Source organism: Chenopodium album, chromosome 10 (genome assembly GCF_948465745.1).
Source record: "Chenopodium album chromosome 10, dcCheAlbu1.1, whole genome shotgun sequence".
NCBI lineage: Eukaryota > Viridiplantae > Streptophyta > Magnoliopsida > Caryophyllales > Amaranthaceae > Chenopodium > Chenopodium album.
In genome coordinates this window covers 1,362,436-1,382,243 of record NC_137843.1, presented here as the reverse complement: position 1 = coordinate 1,382,243, position 19,808 = coordinate 1,362,436, and the positions used below count along the sequence as shown (strand labels likewise).

The following is a 19,808-nucleotide window of genomic DNA, read 5'->3' as shown; positions in this document are numbered from 1 at the left end:
GATTATTCGATCCGATCCGATAAGCATTTTTTTGTTTTTTTTTTCCCTACTTAAATCTATTTTTTTTACAATCTAAACTCCTACTTTACTTCATAATTACTTTATTATATGATCAATGATTAGTAATATTATTAATAATTTGGTCAAAATCATATATTGTTGTTAATTAGTGGTAATTTATATCATAATAACCACATAATTAAGTTTAATTATCATTATTGGATATCTTATTGGGTACCCGATAACCGATCCGAAAATCCGGGTACCCTCCCGAACTTATCGGTTTGGGTTATGAATATCACTTTTAGGGATTTTGGTTATCGAGTACCCGAACCGTTAGTACTAACGGTACGGTATCCGTCCCATGCTCACCCTACTTTGTATTATCTTTAAATGCCTTCACTTTTTTTGATTAAAAATGAAAAATTCATATCGAAATGTGCACACCAAAACAAATCTAACATTTTATTAGACTTTCCTCAAAAATCATCTTATTAGACTATGTTTCTAATTCTGTGATTTAAAAAATTATAGTTTTTTTTTTTTTTTTTTTTTTTTTTTTTTTTTTTTTTTTTTTTTTTGACAAAAGAGCTATGAAAAAAACTAATACTGAAAATACAACAATTGCCTACAACGAGCACACCCGGCCAACCAGTGAGCTGGTGAAACCCAAGCCCGAGGAACTTTCCAAATCTGACACACCAATAGGGAACGGACGGCGTCTCGCAAGTCTTGAATCAGCCACCAAACCGAAATGTCTAAAGACCTCGAAATGAGAGAAATGAAATGACATCAACATAATTCGTATGAATCCGAATCTTCAAGAATCCCTTGCGCATTGCAAACTGAACCCCCCATATACAGGCCTGTAACTCAGAATGTAAAGCAGAACTCGCCATAAAAGCCCGACTCCCACCACCTAGGACTTCTAACGAGCAAAGGTCACGCATAACCCAGCCTGCCCCTGCTCTATTAGTGGAACCATCCCAAGCCCCATCCACAATCAAGCAAGCTGTTGGGAAAATATTAGGTAACCCCTGCAAGCAAATCCACGAGATGGCCGACAGACCCGAACCAGTAGCCGGACGAGAACGAACCAAAGAGTTCTTCAGCTCCTGAGCCTGAACCCACCGATAATACCGTTCCTTAACCATAATCTCAATTGTACCAAGCGACCAGTCTGCATACCTGAACCTCAGCTGGTTCCTAGAAAGCCAAATAGCCCAGAGAATAGCAAATAAAGCCATAACCTTGTTTTCAGAGCCAGTCGAAGAGCAACGAGAAATAGAATCAGCCAACCAAAGACTGTGAAAACACCTAGGGAACCCCAACACTTCCGACTTCCGCAGCAGTTTACCTGTAGTTTGTCCAATTGTGCTTCTTTTCTTTTCCATTGTAAGCTAAAAAATTATAATTGAAATGTGCACATCAAAACAAATCTAAACTTTATTAGACTTCCCTCAAAAATCATCTCCTAAGGCTATTTTTCCATAGTTGTGATTAAAAAACTGAAAAATTAATAATTGAAATGTGCACAACACCAAACAAATCTAACATCTTATTAGAATTCCCTCAAAAATCATCTTATAAGACTATTTTTCCACTTTTGTAATTGAAAAAAAATGTAAAATTCATAATCAAAATGTGCGGACCAAAAAAAAATCTAACATCTTATTAGACTTGTCTTACAAAATTGAAAAATTCATAATTAAAATGTGCACACCTAAACAAATCTAATATTTTATTACTTATTAGACTTTTTGTTTATTCAGTAATTAGAGTGCAAATAATATGAAATGAAATTTAATCAAAACATGAAATTAGATCAATTTAGATGGAGTTTTTTCGATATATGAAGTTTTTTCGATTTTACACCTGTATATCCACGGGTCAAAAAAACTAGTTACGGTAACAATATTTCTCCTACGCCACCTTTTGAGCCTCCGCCGTTCCTTACTACAACCTCGTGTTTTATTTCCCTCTTTGTCATTTTGTTGGTACTCATCGACTGGTCGTCACCTTCTTCTACCTTCTCCTCTCTCTACCCCTTTCTCTCTCCTCTCTCTTCTCTCTTCCTTCGTCGCTGCAACTATGGCCAACGGTCCAGGTCTCTTCTCCGACATCGGAAAGCGTCCCAAAGGTTCTTCAACCATTTTCCTTCTCCATTTTCGCTCTTTTCTTCTAGAATTTCTGATTAGATTTGTTGTGGAATCGATTCTTGTAAATATAATTCGTTCTTCAAATTTTCGTGTGCAGATCTTCTTACGAGGGATTACGTCTCAGATCAGAAGTTTTCAGTTTCATCAATCAGCGTCAATGGCGTGGTAATTTTTTTTTTTTTTGCCCTAATTTTTTTCGCAATAGTCATTTTGAGGAATTTGAGCTGATGTTAATGTAGTTACGATCGATTCGTAGTATGCGAAAGTCATGTTGTCCAGTTTCCTGATGTTATCACTCATTTCATTATATTTGTAATCGGATTTTGTTCTTCCTATATTTGATGCATGATGTTCTATTTATCAAGTATATCCAAGTTATTTGTTCAATCGCTTCTACTACATTTGTACTTTTGTAGTAGCCAGAATTTGAATTTGGTTTGGTGAATTTCTGTGGCAAAATGCGCAATGTTTGGATGTTATGAATATGCTTGACTACATTATGTTTAGATCCAATTGCGTGCACATTTGTAAGCAATAACTTGTCCGGTTCCGGTTTTGGAGATAAGGAGATATAACATTATAACATATAGTTAATCTTACAAACTTAGACTATTGTTTTTCGAATAGAATTTTTCACTTAAGCAAGCGAGGTCCAAGGATAGTCTTCTGCATTCGACAGATTTATTTAGCTGACTTGCCTGAAGCACCAAGCTAGCCTTGATCCTCACTCTTGAGTACTTTTCTGGTGCACATCTTCTTGTAATCAGAGTAATGTTTTTCTACATTAGAGAAGTTTTCTGATGCACGCATACTCCTTTCAAGTTTTGACCCAGGCGAGTAACCACTGATATTCTAGAAGACTAGAACTATATAAGTCATTGATGTCTTTGTGTTGGAAGCAAAGGACTGCATTGGCGTATGCTTTAGTGCTCAACTCATGCCAACTGAGTGTATTGGTTGTTTTATTTCTGAAATTTTAAACTTTGACGAGAAATTGGATGCGTTGGAGACTATTGTATAGATGAGTGAGAAACTGCATTTTGTGGAAAGATAACGAGCAATTAGTATAGTGGATGTGTGTGAGGCAGGATCTTTTTTGTTTTTTTTTTTTTTTTTTTTTGGGCATTGGGGACAGTATATGTTCAGTTACTAGTTGACATTTCTTCTTTGCATATGGGCCTAAGAGATAATCAACAAAATTGATTGTGGTCTAGAATTTAGTCAACAGAGTTTGCATAGTCAGGATATAAGGCTGTCCATTGTTTATCATATCTATTTAACTGATTTGATGTGTCATCTGCTCCCATCTCCTCCTATCCAACCCGCAAGCATTTGATAGTATATAATCTAGCAGTTTGCCTGTAGTTTGTCCAATTGTGCTTCTTTTCTTTCCCATTGTAAGCTAAAGTCCATTTGCGGAGAAGCTATAGTCCTGCTATGTTATCCTTATTTTCTGACTAAGAGGAGGAAATCCTGATACTGGAAAATAGCTCTTGGAGTGTTTAGGGCTCTTTATGCTGGCATGTTTACAACCTACTTTAAGCTCTTTATGCTATGGAATTTACTTTAAATTTTTTTCATGGATGAAGTTGTTTACACTCTTGTTGACTGTAAACTCCATAGTTTAACAATCAATGGCTACTGCACATTTTATTCTTTTGTGCTCATCTACCCCTATCAAATATGTATCCTACCCTAGTTCTAGCTACTATTGTCCTTTAACAATTAGAAAGTGCTTTTCAAATTGACTTTCTAATTGCTACTATTATCCTTTAGCAATATGTATCCTACCCAAGATTAGTAATGCAGCATGACTTTCAAATTATGACTGGAAGCAATGAAGCATGACTTTCTATGCTGAATTCTATCCTGTTGTTCGAGCCGCTTTCACATGGGTGGCTAGGCTTCTAGCTTGCTTGATCACATATGCTGTCATTTACTTATGCATTATCTAAGGACTCTGACCTCATCTTCTCTTAAATCTACCAAGAAACTAATAGTTATTAGGCCTGGTGCTAATCTTTTTTGACTATGAAGTTGATTCTCTGCAAGCTCATGTTAGGTTGAAAGTAGAATATGAGGGAGGTTAAAAATTAGGAAGTCTGAAAGCTGTTTCAATAGTGATTTGAAGGTTTTTGCAGCTTGCTAACTTTGAAAATTTGAAGGATAGAAATGCAAGGTAGATTTAAGAAAAATGACTTGTGCAGGAGATTGTTTACATTGACTTTGGAAATCACAGACTATTATTAGGTCATGCAGTATTTGAAGGGAAAAGAGGACATTATGATCAATTTATATTAGCTGCTATGTTATGTTTAAATGGTGAGGTTATGAGTGCTGTAGACATATGTGGTGCACTTCAATTATACTGTCCTTCGGTTTTTGAGCCAATGGTCTACCTTTATAACTACCACTTGCACAAATATATAATGGGCCTAATAACAGAATGAGCTCCTTGTGGTTTGATTAAAGTAGAAAATCTTGCCTTATAATTGATTTCTGGTTGCTTCATTTCCTTGTTTATGTAGTTTCATGGCCTTTCATCTATAACTGTTTTCATATTTACATTACTTAGATTTAGGTGATTTGAACTTATTTTGTTAAGGTCAAGTTAGGTCTGGTCTTAATCTTTTTGGTGTGGTCTGTCTTGATATGACCAAAGATTTACTGTATTCTGATGCTAATGTTTAACTTAAAAAAATTATCATGTTGTGTCATCTTCATAAATTTTATTTGACCAGTTTAGGGTTGTGTTCTCTTAACCTGAATGGAATTGAAACTATTAAGGTAGGTTGGTCTGTATTTTGGTTTGATCTTGTTATGCTGTTACTTTATGTAAATATCTAAGAAAGAATATTTACAAGTGGGATCTTATTCATCTCTATATGTATCTTTTTAATTATCAATTACCCTACAATCTATTATATTCCGCACATCCTCTATTTTTAAACAGTTGCAAATCTTACACTTTGCCTTTAGGGTCAAAGATTAAAAACTTTGATCATTAATTATCACTATTATCATGTGAGATCTAGTTGGCTTTGTATTCACAATGCATTTTTAGAATATCAAATTTGTAGTTTCTTTGCTAATACATTAATACTGATATGCTTGTACATAGTAAAAGGTTCTGTGCGTCGGTAGTTGGAGATTGTGTAAAACCAAGTGTAATTAATTATTAAAATAAAAATAGAGAGAGTAACTTTTAGATGAAAATATAGATCTATTATGGTCTGAAGCTGTACAAATATTAAGCTCCTGAAATAAATTCTCATTTGTGGTGGTCCAAAATTTTCTTATTCTGATAAGAATTAGTATTAGTTTATGCATGCAAGTGATAATTTCTTGTTTTTTGTAGTCTAAATCTTTTATTTTATTCAAAGAAAAATAAGTTTTAAGTATCTGAAATAAGTTTTAAGTATCTGAAATAAGAAGGGAACATATCTTAATGTCATTTTCTTCTCCAAACCTTTAGGCATTCACCTCAACTGCTGTGAAGAAAGGAGGACTTTCAAATGGAGATGTGGCTACCTTGTACAAGTACAAGAACACTGTGATTGATGTCAAACTTGACACAGAGTCAAAGGTAATTTATTTTTCTGTTTGTTTTTTGCTAGCAAAGGTTAAATGGCAAATGTGTTCTATATCTCACAGCATCCTATTGTGTATAAGCTCGTGCCTATTAACTCTATTTTGGCAGATCTCCACAACCATCACAATTGCTGACATAGTCCCATCAACAAAAACTATTGCTTCATTCAAGATACCAGATACATCTGGTGGCAAGGTATAATATGCCTTTTGAAAATGGATTTCCTCTTTTTGTTACCTCTATCTTAATTTATTTGCCATTTGTCAAACAGCTGGAGGTTCAATACTTCCATAACCATGCAACATTTACATCAGCTGTTGCTTTAAACAAGTCTCCTGTTGTTGATGTTACGGCTACCCTTGGCACCCCAACTATTGCCTTTGGTGTAGAAGCTGGTTATGACACCACTTCTGGTGACTTTACCAAGTATACTGCTGGTGTTAATCTTTCAAAGCCAGAGTCATGTGCTTCTATTATCCTGTAAGTCCTCGCTGATTGACTAGTATTTATCTGTTAAAGTTGGTGTCATGAGAATGGTACATTTTTAACACTTAGAGTGTCTTCCTACACAGGGGTGACAAGGGAGATACGGTGAAGGCATCATATTTGTACCATTTTGATCAGCTGAAGAAAAGTGCTGCAGTTGCTGAAATCAGTAGAAGGTTTTCTACTAATGAGAATACTTTCACAGTTGGAGGATCGTATGCAATTGATCATTTGACACTTGTCAAGGCAAAACTCAACAACCATGGGAAACTTGGCACTGTTTTCCAGCACCAGGTCATTCCTAAATCAGTGCTCACTGTCGCCAGTGAATTTGACACCCAGGCCTTGGATAAAACTCCGAGGTTTGGCTTGGGACTTGCTCTTAAGCTTTGATAGCCTGATGCTTTCTTCAGGAAAACGTTTTGCAATCCATCTCCTCCCTTTCCCCGTCCCCCATGGGGCTCTGTTCATTGGAGCTATTAATAAGTAGTTATACAGATATATTCATTTGTTGGTTCCCTCTGGTTGAGGTTTTGTTGCTATAATACATTGTTGTTGATACTTGTCTATAGATTCGGGTCTGTCCGATCTGCAAGGAGGCATTGTAATTTGCCAAGATATCTCCTGGTAGCATTTTTTTAGTTGGAAGAAGTTTTAATTGTTGATACTGGTCTTTTTGAAATTTTGAATGCAGACATGAAATGGAATAGGTTGTTGGCCTGACTAAAATCTTAAGTTATTTTCTATGTATCGTGCAATTTCTTACTCTTGTTTAATCCTGGGTGCTTCATCATTAAGTTTCATTTTACCAGGTTAGTTGTACAGGACTGCGGTGAGTTACACTTGTATCATTGACTGGCAACAAATATCATTAGAATGAATTATATTCAGTATTGCCATAGCGGCATAGCCCATAGGATTTCATTGTTTGCTCAATTGCCAATAATTTGCAATAAACTGAGGGGCCGTTTGGTTGGGGGTAATCAGGAAAGGGAATGGGAATCAACTGGCTCGATTCCCTTTGTTGATGTTTGTTTTACACTTTTAATCATTCCCTTTACCCTCCTCATTACCCAAATCCTTCCAACTCCATTCCCCACCCCCCTTAGACTTTCCCATTCCCTTTCCCTACCCACCTTCACACCACCACATCACCACCTTCACACCTACCAACACCACCGAAAAACCAGCCCAGACCGCCGCCGCCCCTACCATGACCTCCGCCGAGCCTCCCCCGACCACCACTGCACCTCCCCCGACCACCGCTGCACCCCCCTCCCCCGCAAAAACCCACAAAAGTTGAACCCAAATTAATGAATGTTCCGAAGAAAATGCAGCAAGATGTTAAATTTGATTTCGAAATGAAAATCTAAGTCTAAAAGCAGATAATACCATCAAAATGTATATATAGAACAACAATTCCCACTAAAAAAAATTATAGAATTAATCAATTAAAAAGAGCCCAAATTTGAGAAATTTTGGCAGTAACTATACATTATGGTGACTCAGGCAAGGGGAGGGGGAGGTGCGGCGAAGGGCGGCGAGTGGTGGAGGATGTGCGGCGGTGGCTGGAAATGGTGGGAAGTGAAAAATTGATGAAATGTGTGGTGGTTGTGGTGGTGGTGGTGTGGTGTGGGAATGATTCCCTTTGTTTTAAAAACAAACAACAAAGCAAAAATAGGGTATTTTCATTCCATTCTTCTCCTTTCCCTTTGTTCATTCCATTTCAATTCCCTCGTGCGAACCAAACGACCCCTGAGTGTCTTTTTAGTAAGCACCCTGTATGAATGTATGATGTTCATGGAAATTTTCAGTTTAAGCCATAGTTTTGAAGTTGAAGGTTGGCAGATTGGATTAGGAATTGGGAGCTCTTGGAAAATCTTTAGCAGTGAGATTAAAATGTTCTAAATAAGTAAAATATGCATGTTTTAAAGTGATTCCTTGATGAGTTAGGGTATGTTATCATGTTATTTGTTTTGAAGTCTTTTGAGTTAAATATTCTATGAATTTTTTAATGGGATGGTCAAATCTTCATTAACTCGAAAGCAAGAATTGAATTCAAGGCACCAAGAAACATATAGCAACAAAAACTATAATCTCCTTATAAGAGCCAAAATCAACTTGAAAAATCATACTTAGCAAATCAATGAGGAAACAAACATCTAAAGGGTGCTTGGCGGATAAAGGTTCAGGGCTCAGAGAGAAGCTAGACACTTGCCCCACAACTCTAAAAAGATTCCGAGGTATTGATCGGGAGAGAACTGGAACCAAAGTGCGAATAAAAAGGCTTCAAACAATACAGGGAAGATAGATTCTTAATCTAGCAAATGTCAAATGTAGTTACTCCGTATAATATGACTTACACCAATTTCATGGTAGGACACGGAAGAATCTTTGCAAGTAATTCAATTGTAGGATTAAGGATCGATTGTTATTGCTCTTGTTTTGTATTGAAGGAAGTTGTACTCCGTACAAGGTTAAAAGCCTTTGACAAATTATGTGAATAGAAAACAAAAACGACCACATCATCAAATCTTAATCTTGCTAGTGCTTGTATACCATACATAGCCTACTCATTTACCAACTTTATGATACAAGACCTACATTAGCCCTTACGCTTCATATCATACATAGCCTACTCATTTAGTAACACATTATGATACAAGACCTATATTTGCCCTTACACTTTATATAATCATATATGACATCGGATACAAAATAATCTCAGAAGCAGAACCCAATAACAATAACCCAGATTTGTATACTTAATTCCATTGTCATATAAAGATTTAACCATACTAAATGAATCACATCAAACATCTACCTGACTACCTTCTCACAGAATCACAATTATTGTCCAATCCCACATCATACCATAAGCATTGAATTGTCAATCCAAAACGCATGTATCCAACTTTCAAAATTGTGCACATCCACCACATACCTCACATACACCTTAATAATTCAAGAAATATTGTCAGATCTTTACTACCCTAAGCATTACAGCCAACCTCTGTAAAAACACCAATGAATCCTTCCCCAGAGTAAGTTGAAGAGAAGAAAAGAGCAAAACTACCAAAACAAAGAATCAACTAAGCAACCCTTGATGCTACCCTAAACATTACAGCCAATACCTTGCATCTACAAGTCTATATCATCTAAGAACCAAACCACCAAGGCACCAACAAAGGAACAACTGAGCACAAGTTCAGTGTCATTTAAAGGTTGCTCTGTTACTGTGTATAGGTTCAACTATTAGAGTATAACACATTAATTGAATACTCTAGCCTCATTTATACTAATAGCCGCAAAACTTTTGATCATACAACCAAATTCAACTCAATTTTCAAAACTTTTATATGCACATAAAAGGATAAGATGTTCAAATGTTAAGTCAATTACAGGGAAAACAACTGCTGTCTATCATCATATAAGAAGCTTACTTAGAATATTAAAGAACTAAACTTGCACCAAAACAACCACATTTAACTTTAGGAAAACAAACCCCTGTAATATCTTAATATTCAAATGCTTAGTCTATTACTACTGAAAGAATCAACTGTGATTGTCATTATAAATTAGACTAATCACAAAACATTGAAGAGCTAAACTTGTATAAACGACCCATTTTGATTAGCTTTAGAAATTCCTGTCAAAAACAGAGCACAATAAACAAAATTTGCCTTGAATTAATCAAATTACCTGACAAATCATTCCATATTAGCATTACTCAAGATTGTCTCTTAGAACCACATACAACCCATCAATAGATAATACTAACAACATCCTAGAAAACTATCAAAATCAGAACCATTTCATAATAACACATCATCAAACAAAGATAAATAATATTAACAACAGTAATAAGAACGTAGAAATATATCGCATAAATCAGAGAAAATCGAGAGGTTCAACAAAAACCCTAATTAATAAACTAAGCAGCCATAAATTTAGATCCAAAATCTTCTTATAACATAATAATACTAACTTGATAAAAGTTCCAAAAAAACAACAGAAATTAACAATAACAAAAACCAAAAGAGCAAAAACACCCTTTCATTTGAATTACCTCTCTCAAATTCTCTCAAAATGAAATTTAATCAACACTCTGCATAATATCCTCAGCACTGAACTTGGTACCCTTATCCTTATCAGCAGCAGCCCTACCCTTAGCCTTGCGATCCAACAGCGACTTCCTGTCTTTGTCCAACCTCAGCTTCGTAATCACAACCTTGGAAGGGTGGATTCCGACATTAACAGTCGATCCATTAACCTTCTCACGAGTAATCCTCTCAATGTGAATCACCCATTTCTTCCTGTAAACTTGGACAACTTTACCCTCACGACCCTTGAAGGTACCACGAACAACCTGGACTTCGTCGTCTTTGCGAACCGGCATTGATCGGACGTTGTACTTGCTGCGGAGGTCGCCGGAGAGAGGTGCGCTCATGATGACACGGCGGACGCTTGAAGGCGCCGTGAAATGGGCCTTGCGGCATTTCCGGCGAGAGCTGGAGACTCTGGGGTTGTGCTTCATCTTGGGTTTTTTCTGGGGTTAGGGTTTTCTGAAAGGGGGCGGAAAAGATGAAGAGGTTGATGAATTAGGGTTTGAGAGGGTCTTATAATAGGGAGAGTGTGAGTGTTGTTAGTGTGAACAAGGGTTTTGTTGTTGTTGGGCTGTAAAATGTTATGGGTTTACTCGTTTTTGTTTGGTTTGTTTTTTGAGAAAAATATGGATTCTGAGTTTTTTATTTTAATTGATTGGGTTGTTGGCCCATTTGTGTATTGTTAACATTTCTTTTGGAGAAGTTTGGGTTTTGATTTTTTATTAATCTACATGGAACATGGTGGATTGGTTGTAACTTGTACATGCTTTGATTAATCCCATAGTAAAAATAGTATTTGATGAGGGTGAATGGTTAAATGGCCTTGTTTGGCAATTGGTTGTTGTCGGCTGGTTCAATCGACTGTTTGTCATAAAAACACAAATGACAATTGAAGGTAGCGTCTTGACTTGCCTTAAGTTAAGGCAAACACATAGCTAAGCGGAGGCAAGGTAGTACATCTTAAGAAATGATAGCAAGGGGTGGACCAAAAAATAAATGAGGTGGTTTTAGGCACCAAGTATGTCTCTAAAGGCATTTTAGGAACCTCGGGAAATAGCTTGATGCTTATCCTTGGTAGGAACTAAATGATCTTCGGAGGCTAAATTCAAGGCTATAATACACGAGATGGAAACATTATAGGAAATTTTGGATCTGGTGTTGAAAATTCAAGTGTCAGCAATAGATCGATGTGTCCCGAAACTCGAGGTCATATGATATTGTTTGATACCATGTATGGTCATTAGTCAGCACATAAAAGCTTATGGTGGTCTTGAGTTAACAATAGAGGGTATGCACGTAACTGGATAGTTAAGAGGCAAACTAGTTGGTTTCAACCTCCCAAATGACCTAACAGAATCTCATGGGCTCCATGAAAAGCACCTCATAATATTTACTTTACATTACAAGCTCTAAAGTGTTAAAAAAAATAATAATAAAAAAAAAATAGTGTCTAAAATGTAAGTCTACAATCAATTTTGAGTTTCTTTCAAAATTTAAATGAGTGTTGAGGATGTCCCTCAGGGTCATAAGTGCTGGTTTATAACCATAACAAGCCTATCAATAGGTTTATAAATTCCTAAGAATGAGTTTGTTCCATTATATGATTGTTTCGAAAATTGGTTCTAATGCTAGTCAAATGTTATAAGAAATTTTATTTCCAATCATTAACTTAACATCCCGAGGGTCATATTACTGTGTCTGGAATCTTTTGTTAAATTACCAAACCAAATACCCGCCCACGCATCATCATATTGTTGAATGTTGATGCATGGATTGGTGTTAGTGTTACCCATTGTCGTTGATTGATAAGGTATTGATGAGCACTATTTTTTATTACATTATTAGCTAGTTACCAGTTAAAGCTGATTTTCTTACATCTACTAGTATATAAAACTCAAGGGGTGAAAGTCATAGCAGCTCTTCCATTTATCTTCAAAGAAATTACCCAAGTCTAAACTTAAACCATTAATCGTACGTTGCGTTGCATTATGCATACATATAAATAATTAAATATGTCAGTGCTGAGTAGTGTGTGATGTGAGTATGATTACCTAGCTAGTTTGTATGCCAAAGACATAGTCAAATACTCAAATTATAATTTTCTAACTCGTGAAGTAATCCGTGATTACTTTGACAATATATATATATATATATATATATATATATATAGTTGCCACATGTATGTACTAGATACAGAATATTTCTTTTTTGCTTATTTCATATAATGATCTACTAGTATTTATGTATTGCATGAATAGTTTTTTGAAAACAAATTTATGTATACTTTAAATAACAATTAGTTTGGTCAAATTTCTTTTCTTTTTATTTATTTGATAGGGATTGATATATTATGACAAAGCGTACTCTCTTGACACAATTTGTAATGATCCAAATCCAATCAAATTCATAAATAAATACATATTATTACTAATTTGGATACCTTTTAACCACCACATCTTATTATTATCCTCACACCCTATAAGAGGCCAGGCCAGTAGCCATATTATATGTCGTTTGAGAGCCACCTCTTACCTTCCTTCAACCAAATATTTCAAAAGAGACAAAATAAATTATGTCTTTTGTTGTTGTACTTTGGATTGATGCTAAGTACATACTTTTTGATATACAAAAATAATTCTTGGTCTATAGGTGGATAACTCAAATGGTTAAATAGATAATTGTTATCATAAATATTACAGTAGTTTGATGATATTTTAGTACTTATATTAAATTAAATAATGGGTTATGATTCATATAACCTATTATGATATTTAAGTTTTACCCATTTTTCCATTAGATTTTTTTTTTTTTTTTCTATTTTTTGTGGCCAGGCAATTAAAAGGCAATGTTAAGTTGATGGCTGTTGAGCCAGCTTTTCATCCAAAATTAAAAATTAATTAATCAGCTAGAAAGGCCTCTTCTCAATAGCATGTGTTAGAATTATTTGGTCAACAGTTAGTTAATGAACACCTAATATCCAACAATTGATCATTTTTTTTGCAAAATCTTTGCAAAAAACCAATAATATTATCCAAGAATGCTAGGTAGACCAAATAAGGCAAAATAATTAACTAGTCATTAGATTTCCAATGACACCGATATTTTTTTAAAATATTAAATGTCTTCGTCATACATTTAAGTAGAGTGTTAGAGAAAGGATTAGACAATGACAACTTTTTTTTTTTTTTTTTTTTATTTACAACAAATACAAAGACAACTTTTACAATATACGTAATACATGTATTAATGTAACCACGAAGAATTGAAACCATCCGAGTCACTATATCTATTCGATCATAGAGCATTAAAATAAATAAACTCTGCGAAAACTACCAAAGTCCAAAACAATAATGGTTAACCAGGAATGATGAACCTCTCTCCAAACCAATTTGTTTTTAGCATTTCTTCTCACCAAACCAAGTCTGAAACTACCAACCTTAGAGAAATTTCGTGTCATATGATCCCCACAAAATAACAATACTTCAAATCTTATTATTATTATACATTTATTTATTTCCATAATAATAATAATATTTTTGAATCTTATTTATATTATTACCAATAAAATGTAAAAGATCCATTGCATTAAATACTCTCACAATACAAGCAGTAGGGAAATGACATTAAATACCCTTTTCCAACCAAATTCTATATATAACAGGCAAATTATTTATCACCCTACCCAAAACTTCTGCTCCATTTTACTGCTTTACAATTATTATCAGGCCCATTTTCAGGCCTTCCTACAGGAAGAGAAAAAAAAAAAAAAAAAAACCTTACAACTATTTTTTTTTGTTTGATTTCATATTTTATTTTCTACTATACCCTTTTAAATCTCAATGTCATCTACTGCTTGTAATGAAAGAGAAGTTGAAGAAAATATGAAGGTGGGTTGGAGAAATTTAGGGGTTGCTTCAGAGACTATCTTTGAAGATGAAGACGAACACGAACATGAAACCGAAGACGATGAGGATGAACTGGAGTCTCTTGGTTCACCTCCTCTTTCTTCTCCTTCTTCTCCTCTTCAGTCCGGTGTTGACGCTTGGTGTGTTTATTACATACTAATTATTTGTATTATTATATTTTTGTTACATTTGTGATATGTTTATGCATTTCTTTAATTAATTACTGTAATTTAATTTTTTTCTAATTAAGGACGGAAGCAACGGGGAGGAAACCAGACGTTAAGATACAAGTACGAGGCGTATGTTTTCACTTACACAAGGTATGTACTGTACGTTTGCCCTTCCTTAGAAATTACTTCATAGTAATAATATTTGACTTAATTATAAATTAATATGACCTTTAAAGTCTGAAACTGATATTATTAATTTTGATTTAATAGTTATGTCGTTAATATAAGATATTAATACTATTAATGTGTTTAAACTTAATTTTTCCAAAATTCATACTATGTTCATTAGCCCTTTGCAAATTTCAAGTTACTAAATGAGCCACGTCTATCTTGTTGTTTTCACATTATAATGAGAATTTTGCTAATATGTTCAGTTTAATTGTTATGTCATAGCTAAGATTATATGCTTAATTAAAGATTTGTATTAATGTAAACATGTAATTGGGATGCATATGTGAACCCAAGAGATTAAGGAAGAAGGGCAAAAAAAACAAGAAAATATGAAGAGTAGAAATTGTATGATGTTGACAATATGATAGATTAACAAATATAGAAAATTGTCTCATTAAGTGTCATTACCAAAGCTGTTATAATCTGTTGACATTTTTGAAAATTCAGAACCATATTTGTCTTTCATTATGTTCTCATTATCTTTAAGTAATCATTTGTTCGCATGTAAGGTCAATTCATTATTACATTGATTCATATCTTTAGAGTATCAAATATCCAAATAAGTATACAAGCAATTTCATTTTGTTACCTAATGTCTAATGAATGTAAAATAATATCTAAGGTTTCTAATTGTGCCTTAATTAAACACAAGCTAATAAGTTTTGCAAACTAGTTACAATGTTGCATCACATGACCATATAGAAATCAGATATTAAAGGTTATAACAAGTTCTAGAAGTACACTAAATGCATAAAAATTGTATACAATGATAACAATAGATTATTGTGATTTGTGAACCCAATTAGTAGTGTTTGTACTGATCATACTCCACTTTGATTTAAGATTCCACGTCAATTTATAAAAAGTACAGCCAAATTTTACAAAGTTTGACTAAAGAAGGAAATGGTGCAATTAAAACACGAAGAAAGCATGTGTAACGGTTTACAAATGCAATTATATAGTCATGTGTGAATAGTATAGGAGAAGCAATTCTTGTTCTATAATTCCGGAAATTGAACGATCATTCGAATTATTACATGAAAAAAAAAAACATAAACAATAAGGGGCCAAAAAAAATAGTGAAAACCAATGTACTTTCAAGCCATAAATGCAAATGAAAAATCATTATCAATGAAATAAATACAAATTCAGTACGTATATATTAAAGTAGTTGTTTATTTGTTTTTGTAACAGGATGTTTTAGTTTCAAAAAGTGGTTACTTTAAGCGCCATTTAACAAGGGTTTCAGAATTCACTATTTCTCCACCGTTAAAAGTTACGGCAGACACCTTCAAACAAGTTGCCGATTTCTGTTACAGCAATTACGCCGTTATAACACCGTCCAATCTCGTTGCTCTTCGAATAACGGCCCAACTCCTCGAAATGGACGGCATTGTAGGTGAAGAAAGCCTCCGTGAGTTAACGGAGTCTTACTTCCGTGAGGTGGTTATTGTAAATAGAACGTTAATATGTAACGTTTTTTGTTCGAGTTTGTCGTTGCTTCCTGAGGCAGAGCAAACGGCGTTTCTTCCTAGTAGATGTATTGAAGCGTTATTGGATGACGGCGAGGGAGATGGAGCTGTTAGTTGTGCTGACGGACTTAAGACGGTTTCGCCTGAGGGGATCAAAGTGATTGCAGACTCTATGCAGGGGAGATATACAGCAAGTCATGATCTTCTCTATAGAGTCATCGATCTTTATTTTCTGGTAAGTTTTCTTATACATTACACTCTTATACTCGTGTTATTATTCAAAGTATGACCATATAATAGAATAAATGACAATGTTAGAAATCTTAGAATGTACAAAGTTGAGGTGATCACATGTTTTGGACGTCTAATGAGAGTGTCACATGACAAGTAGAATTATATACGAATGTTTTAAATGGATTGTATATATGACAATTGACAATTTTTGGTTGAAACATAATTGACTTGATTGAGAAGTTGAAGGAATTCGATCTACTGTTTTGTTTTCTTACTAGCGAAGTACTAGAGTAGACAAAGTAGCATAAATGAAAGATGTACAGTACTATATTATTGTTAAGAGAGCATGAGAAACTTCTAGGAATGACACTCCTAAGGTGTACAACAACTATTGAACATGGCGCAAATAACTGAATAAGTTGTACATTGTCCATCATTTATCGTGTGTACAAATATAGATTTTTTTTTTTTTTTTTTTTTTTTGGTGCTTAGAGAGCCACAAGGGCAGGTGATGAAAATCGATCTCAAGATCTCTTGAAACCGGGAGGGAAGCTCTAACCACTTGAGCTATCCCTCACTCTCACAAATATAGATTATTGAATGTATTTCATCCCATTTTATAAACCAAAATTTGTGTTTCATGAGAGCTCTCTAAAATCTCAACTTTCAATCCACATCCAAATTTCAAAGTAGGCAATTGTTTTTAAGGAAAAAAATTTGCATTATTGATCATCTTTTTTTAATTCCCCTTTTCATGCGTTTCTATGTGATTGTGATGTGATGTCTGTTTACAAATTTCAAAATTCAAAGTGTACTATTTACTGATGCAATTTCATTAATTACAACGTTTGACAATATAGTAGCTATGACAATGATATATAGATGAGTCGGTTGCACAAGTACAACTGATAAGAGTGATAGATGAATATACGAAATATTTGATATCTCTAGTCATGCATCCATGCATTTTCTTCATATCTTCATCCTGTAAATTAAATAAAATCAATCATTACATATATAACAACTACGATACATTACACAGGTATACAATGGAAAAATGTCAGAAGATCAGAAGACACAAATAACAAGCTGCATAGATTGTAGCATACTATCTCCAACACTCCTAATGCACGCCGTACAAAACCCACGTATGCCTCTCCGTTTCATTGTCCAAGCTATGCTTATTGAACAACTCAACACACATCGTTCTCTTTTCTCCGTCCTTAACCCTAACACAACTACGAATCCCCTACAACACTCCCAATATGACCCACGGACCGACTCCCCGGCCACCCTAGGTGCAATCCTAGAGAGGGATGCAGCCCTACGCCAGGTTACACAACTACGATCAGCAATTGATACGACGTGTTCAAGGATACAAAGCCTAGAGAAGGAATTATGTGGTATGAAGAAGCTTCTTATGGAGTCTGAAAGAGAGAAACAAAAGGGTGGTGGTAGTGCTTCATTGATGGATGATCAAAGGAGGACTTCGAGTTGTCGCTTTAATAATAATAAGGTGGAGAGAGGAGAAAGAGGGTCTATTTCTTCGAGTTTTTTGAGGTTCGGAGGGAGTAATAATAATAACAATAATGGTGAATTTTGTGACATGAATATGGGATCATCTTCGTGTTTGGATGACAATAGTGAAGAGAATAATAATAAGGTTGTGAAGAGGAATTTAAGGCAGAGGTTAATTAGAGGTTTAAGGAATGCTTTTGGAGTTTCTAGTAGTAATTCTAAGGTTAAAGACAACGGGAGATTTGATGGAGGGGTGAGAAGAGGAAGAGTTCTTAATAGCTAGCTAGTATTAGACTGAATTAATTGAAGGCTCTTTGATCTATTTGGGTTAATTGTGTTAATTACTTTGTTTGAGCCATTGGCTTAATTAGTTTGCAGTATAAAAACAAATTTTTTTGGGGGAAAAATGTAAGTACAATGATATATTTGAGTGTGTTTTGCTTTGATTTAAAACTTACAATTTTCGTCTAGTCTTATTGCATGTTTGTATATATATACATATATGTCTGACTCTATGTTACATTTTAAAGAATATATTGTAACTCTTATATCTCATAACCCGGTATTTCGTATCTTCTTTGCATCCAATACTATGTACAGTATCTTAAAACACATTATTTATATACATGTTATGGGGTATAATTTGGATGATTTATCAAAATATGGTTACTTTAAAACTTTTTTACACTTTTGCATCGGAATAAAACTTAATTACGGAACTACTGTCCACGTAGGCTCAGATAAGTATATTTTTGTTTTTTTTTTTTTTTCTTTATGTACTAAAACCGCTACTTGAGGTGCGGTTTTACCCTTTATAATGCTACTCCGTATCTTTACTTGGAGTGTACTAAAGGCAAATTAAAAGTAGCGGTTTAGACTATAACCGCTACTTTTTGTCTCTAAAGAAAAAACTATCCCAAATGTATTACCGAGCCTACGTATACTGTATTTTCGTAAATAAGTTTTATTCCAATGCAAAACCGTAAATAAGTTTTTTAAAAGCTATATTTTTGTAAATCATCCGTACCAATTACGAAGTATAACGTTATGATGTGAAGTATTTGAGATTCTCTAATGTACACAATTAGAGATTAAACAATAGATACCTCTGTACTGGTGTAATTTTCATATCTTTGTAGATCATATTTAAAGTTAGCTGAGTTGTTTGACAAAAACCTCCAATTATTATAAACTTGGGCCTGACCGCAGTGGCCCATATTGGAAATTGGAAATAATTTCCAATTATTATAAACTTCTTAGGAATTTGCGGAGGGAAATAATTTTCCATGAATTGGAAATTATCATGGGAAGTTAATTCCCATTGCAACCAAACGAGTCCGTATGGCTGAGCAGGTAAGGAATGCTGACCTAGTCTGAAGGGATTGCTTAAACCAATTCATCCAATTAACAAGCACCATAATTTTAAGAGTGATACTCCTACCGTCCCATATTACTTGTCTCATTTAAAAAAAATAAAAAAATAAATAAAAAAAAAGAAAATTCTATAAAATAATAATAAAAAAAAAGGCAGGGTAATATACAAGTACTACATAGATACCTTTATTGTTTTTCTTTAATTGACGTGTATGACCCTTCTTTGTAAAAGTTTTGTGTAAAACGGACTCACGTGAGTCTAGTCATACAAAAAGGGAAAAAAAAATCTTAATAGTCAGGAATTAGATTATAATGGCCAGAAATTAGATTATAATTCAGATATTAAATTATAAATATCAGATATTATATTATAATTGTCAGAAAATAGGTTAAATATACCAAAAAATAGGTTATATATATATATAGAAATTAGATTATAATGGTCAAGTATTAAAACCCTTCCTTCCTTCCTCTCTTTCTCTCTCTTCAACAACCCACCATCTCTCTCCTATTTATCTACAACTCATATTTTCTCTCCTTCATGAAAGTGGCGAGACCTCA

General features: G+C 34.2%; 4 protein-coding genes across 4 annotated transcripts; 2 read left to right on the top strand and 2 right to left on the bottom strand.

Moving 5' to 3' along the window:
* Window positions 1-758: 758 nt before the first annotated feature.
* On the bottom strand, window positions 759-1,394 carry LOC145562923 (uncharacterized). Its single transcript, XM_081623341.1, has one exon. The coding sequence runs from the start codon at window positions 1,392-1,394 to the stop codon at window positions 759-761; it is 636 nt and encodes a 211-aa protein (XP_081479467.1).
* Window positions 1,395-1,982: 588 nt separating this feature from the next.
* Window positions 1,983-6,983, top strand: LOC145561868 (mitochondrial outer membrane protein porin 2-like). Its single transcript, XM_081621990.1, has 6 exons — window positions 1,983-2,140; window positions 2,257-2,324; window positions 5,635-5,745; window positions 5,860-5,946; window positions 6,023-6,231; window positions 6,324-6,983. Exons 1-6 carry the CDS (start codon window positions 2,092-2,094, stop codon window positions 6,628-6,630), a joined length of 831 nt encoding a protein of 276 aa, XP_081478116.1. The 5' UTR covers window positions 1,983-2,091; the 3' UTR covers window positions 6,631-6,983.
* A 3,110-nt stretch (window positions 6,984-10,093) lies between these two features.
* On the bottom strand, window positions 10,094-10,815 carry LOC145561867 (large ribosomal subunit protein uL24z). The gene has a single exon (XM_081621989.1). The coding sequence runs from the start codon at window positions 10,772-10,774 to the stop codon at window positions 10,334-10,336; it is 441 nt and encodes a 146-aa protein (XP_081478115.1). The 5' UTR covers window positions 10,775-10,815; the 3' UTR covers window positions 10,094-10,333.
* A 3,334-nt stretch (window positions 10,816-14,149) lies between these two features.
* Window positions 14,150-18,201, top strand: LOC145563044 (BTB/POZ domain-containing protein At3g49900-like). The gene is made up of 4 exons (XM_081623450.1): window positions 14,150-14,388; window positions 14,499-14,568; window positions 15,844-16,356; window positions 17,398-18,201. Exons 1-4 carry the CDS (start codon window positions 14,183-14,185, stop codon window positions 18,154-18,156), a joined length of 1,548 nt encoding a protein of 515 aa, XP_081479576.1. The 5' UTR covers window positions 14,150-14,182; the 3' UTR covers window positions 18,157-18,201.
* Window positions 18,202-19,808: the final 1,607 nt, after the last annotated feature.

Excerpts from the sequence above, each read along its gene's own strand:
- LOC145562923 (XM_081623341.1), bottom strand. The coding sequence starts at position 1,394 with ATGGAAAAGAAAAGAAGCACAATTGGACAAACTACAGGTAAACTGCTG.
- LOC145561868 (XM_081621990.1), top strand. The coding sequence starts at position 2,092 with ATGGCCAACGGTCCAGGTCTCTTCTCCGACATCGGAAAGCGTCCCAAA. Across the intron at positions 2,325-5,634 it reads CAATCAGCGTCAATGGCGTG|GCATTCACCTCAACTGCTGT; the intron begins GTAATTTTTTTT and ends CCAAACCTTTAG. Across the intron at positions 6,232-6,323 it reads TCATGTGCTTCTATTATCCT|GGGTGACAAGGGAGATACGG; the intron begins GTAAGTCCTCGC and ends CTTCCTACACAG.
- LOC145561867 (XM_081621989.1), bottom strand. The coding sequence starts at position 10,774 with ATGAAGCACAACCCCAGAGTCTCCAGCTCTCGCCGGAAATGCCGCAAG.
- LOC145563044 (XM_081623450.1), top strand. The coding sequence starts at position 14,183 with ATGTCATCTACTGCTTGTAATGAAAGAGAAGTTGAAGAAAATATGAAG. Across the intron at positions 14,389-14,498 it reads CAGTCCGGTGTTGACGCTTG|GACGGAAGCAACGGGGAGGA; the intron begins GTGTGTTTATTA and ends TTTCTAATTAAG. Across the intron at positions 14,569-15,843 it reads TATGTTTTCACTTACACAAG|GATGTTTTAGTTTCAAAAAG; the intron begins GTATGTACTGTA and ends TTTTTGTAACAG.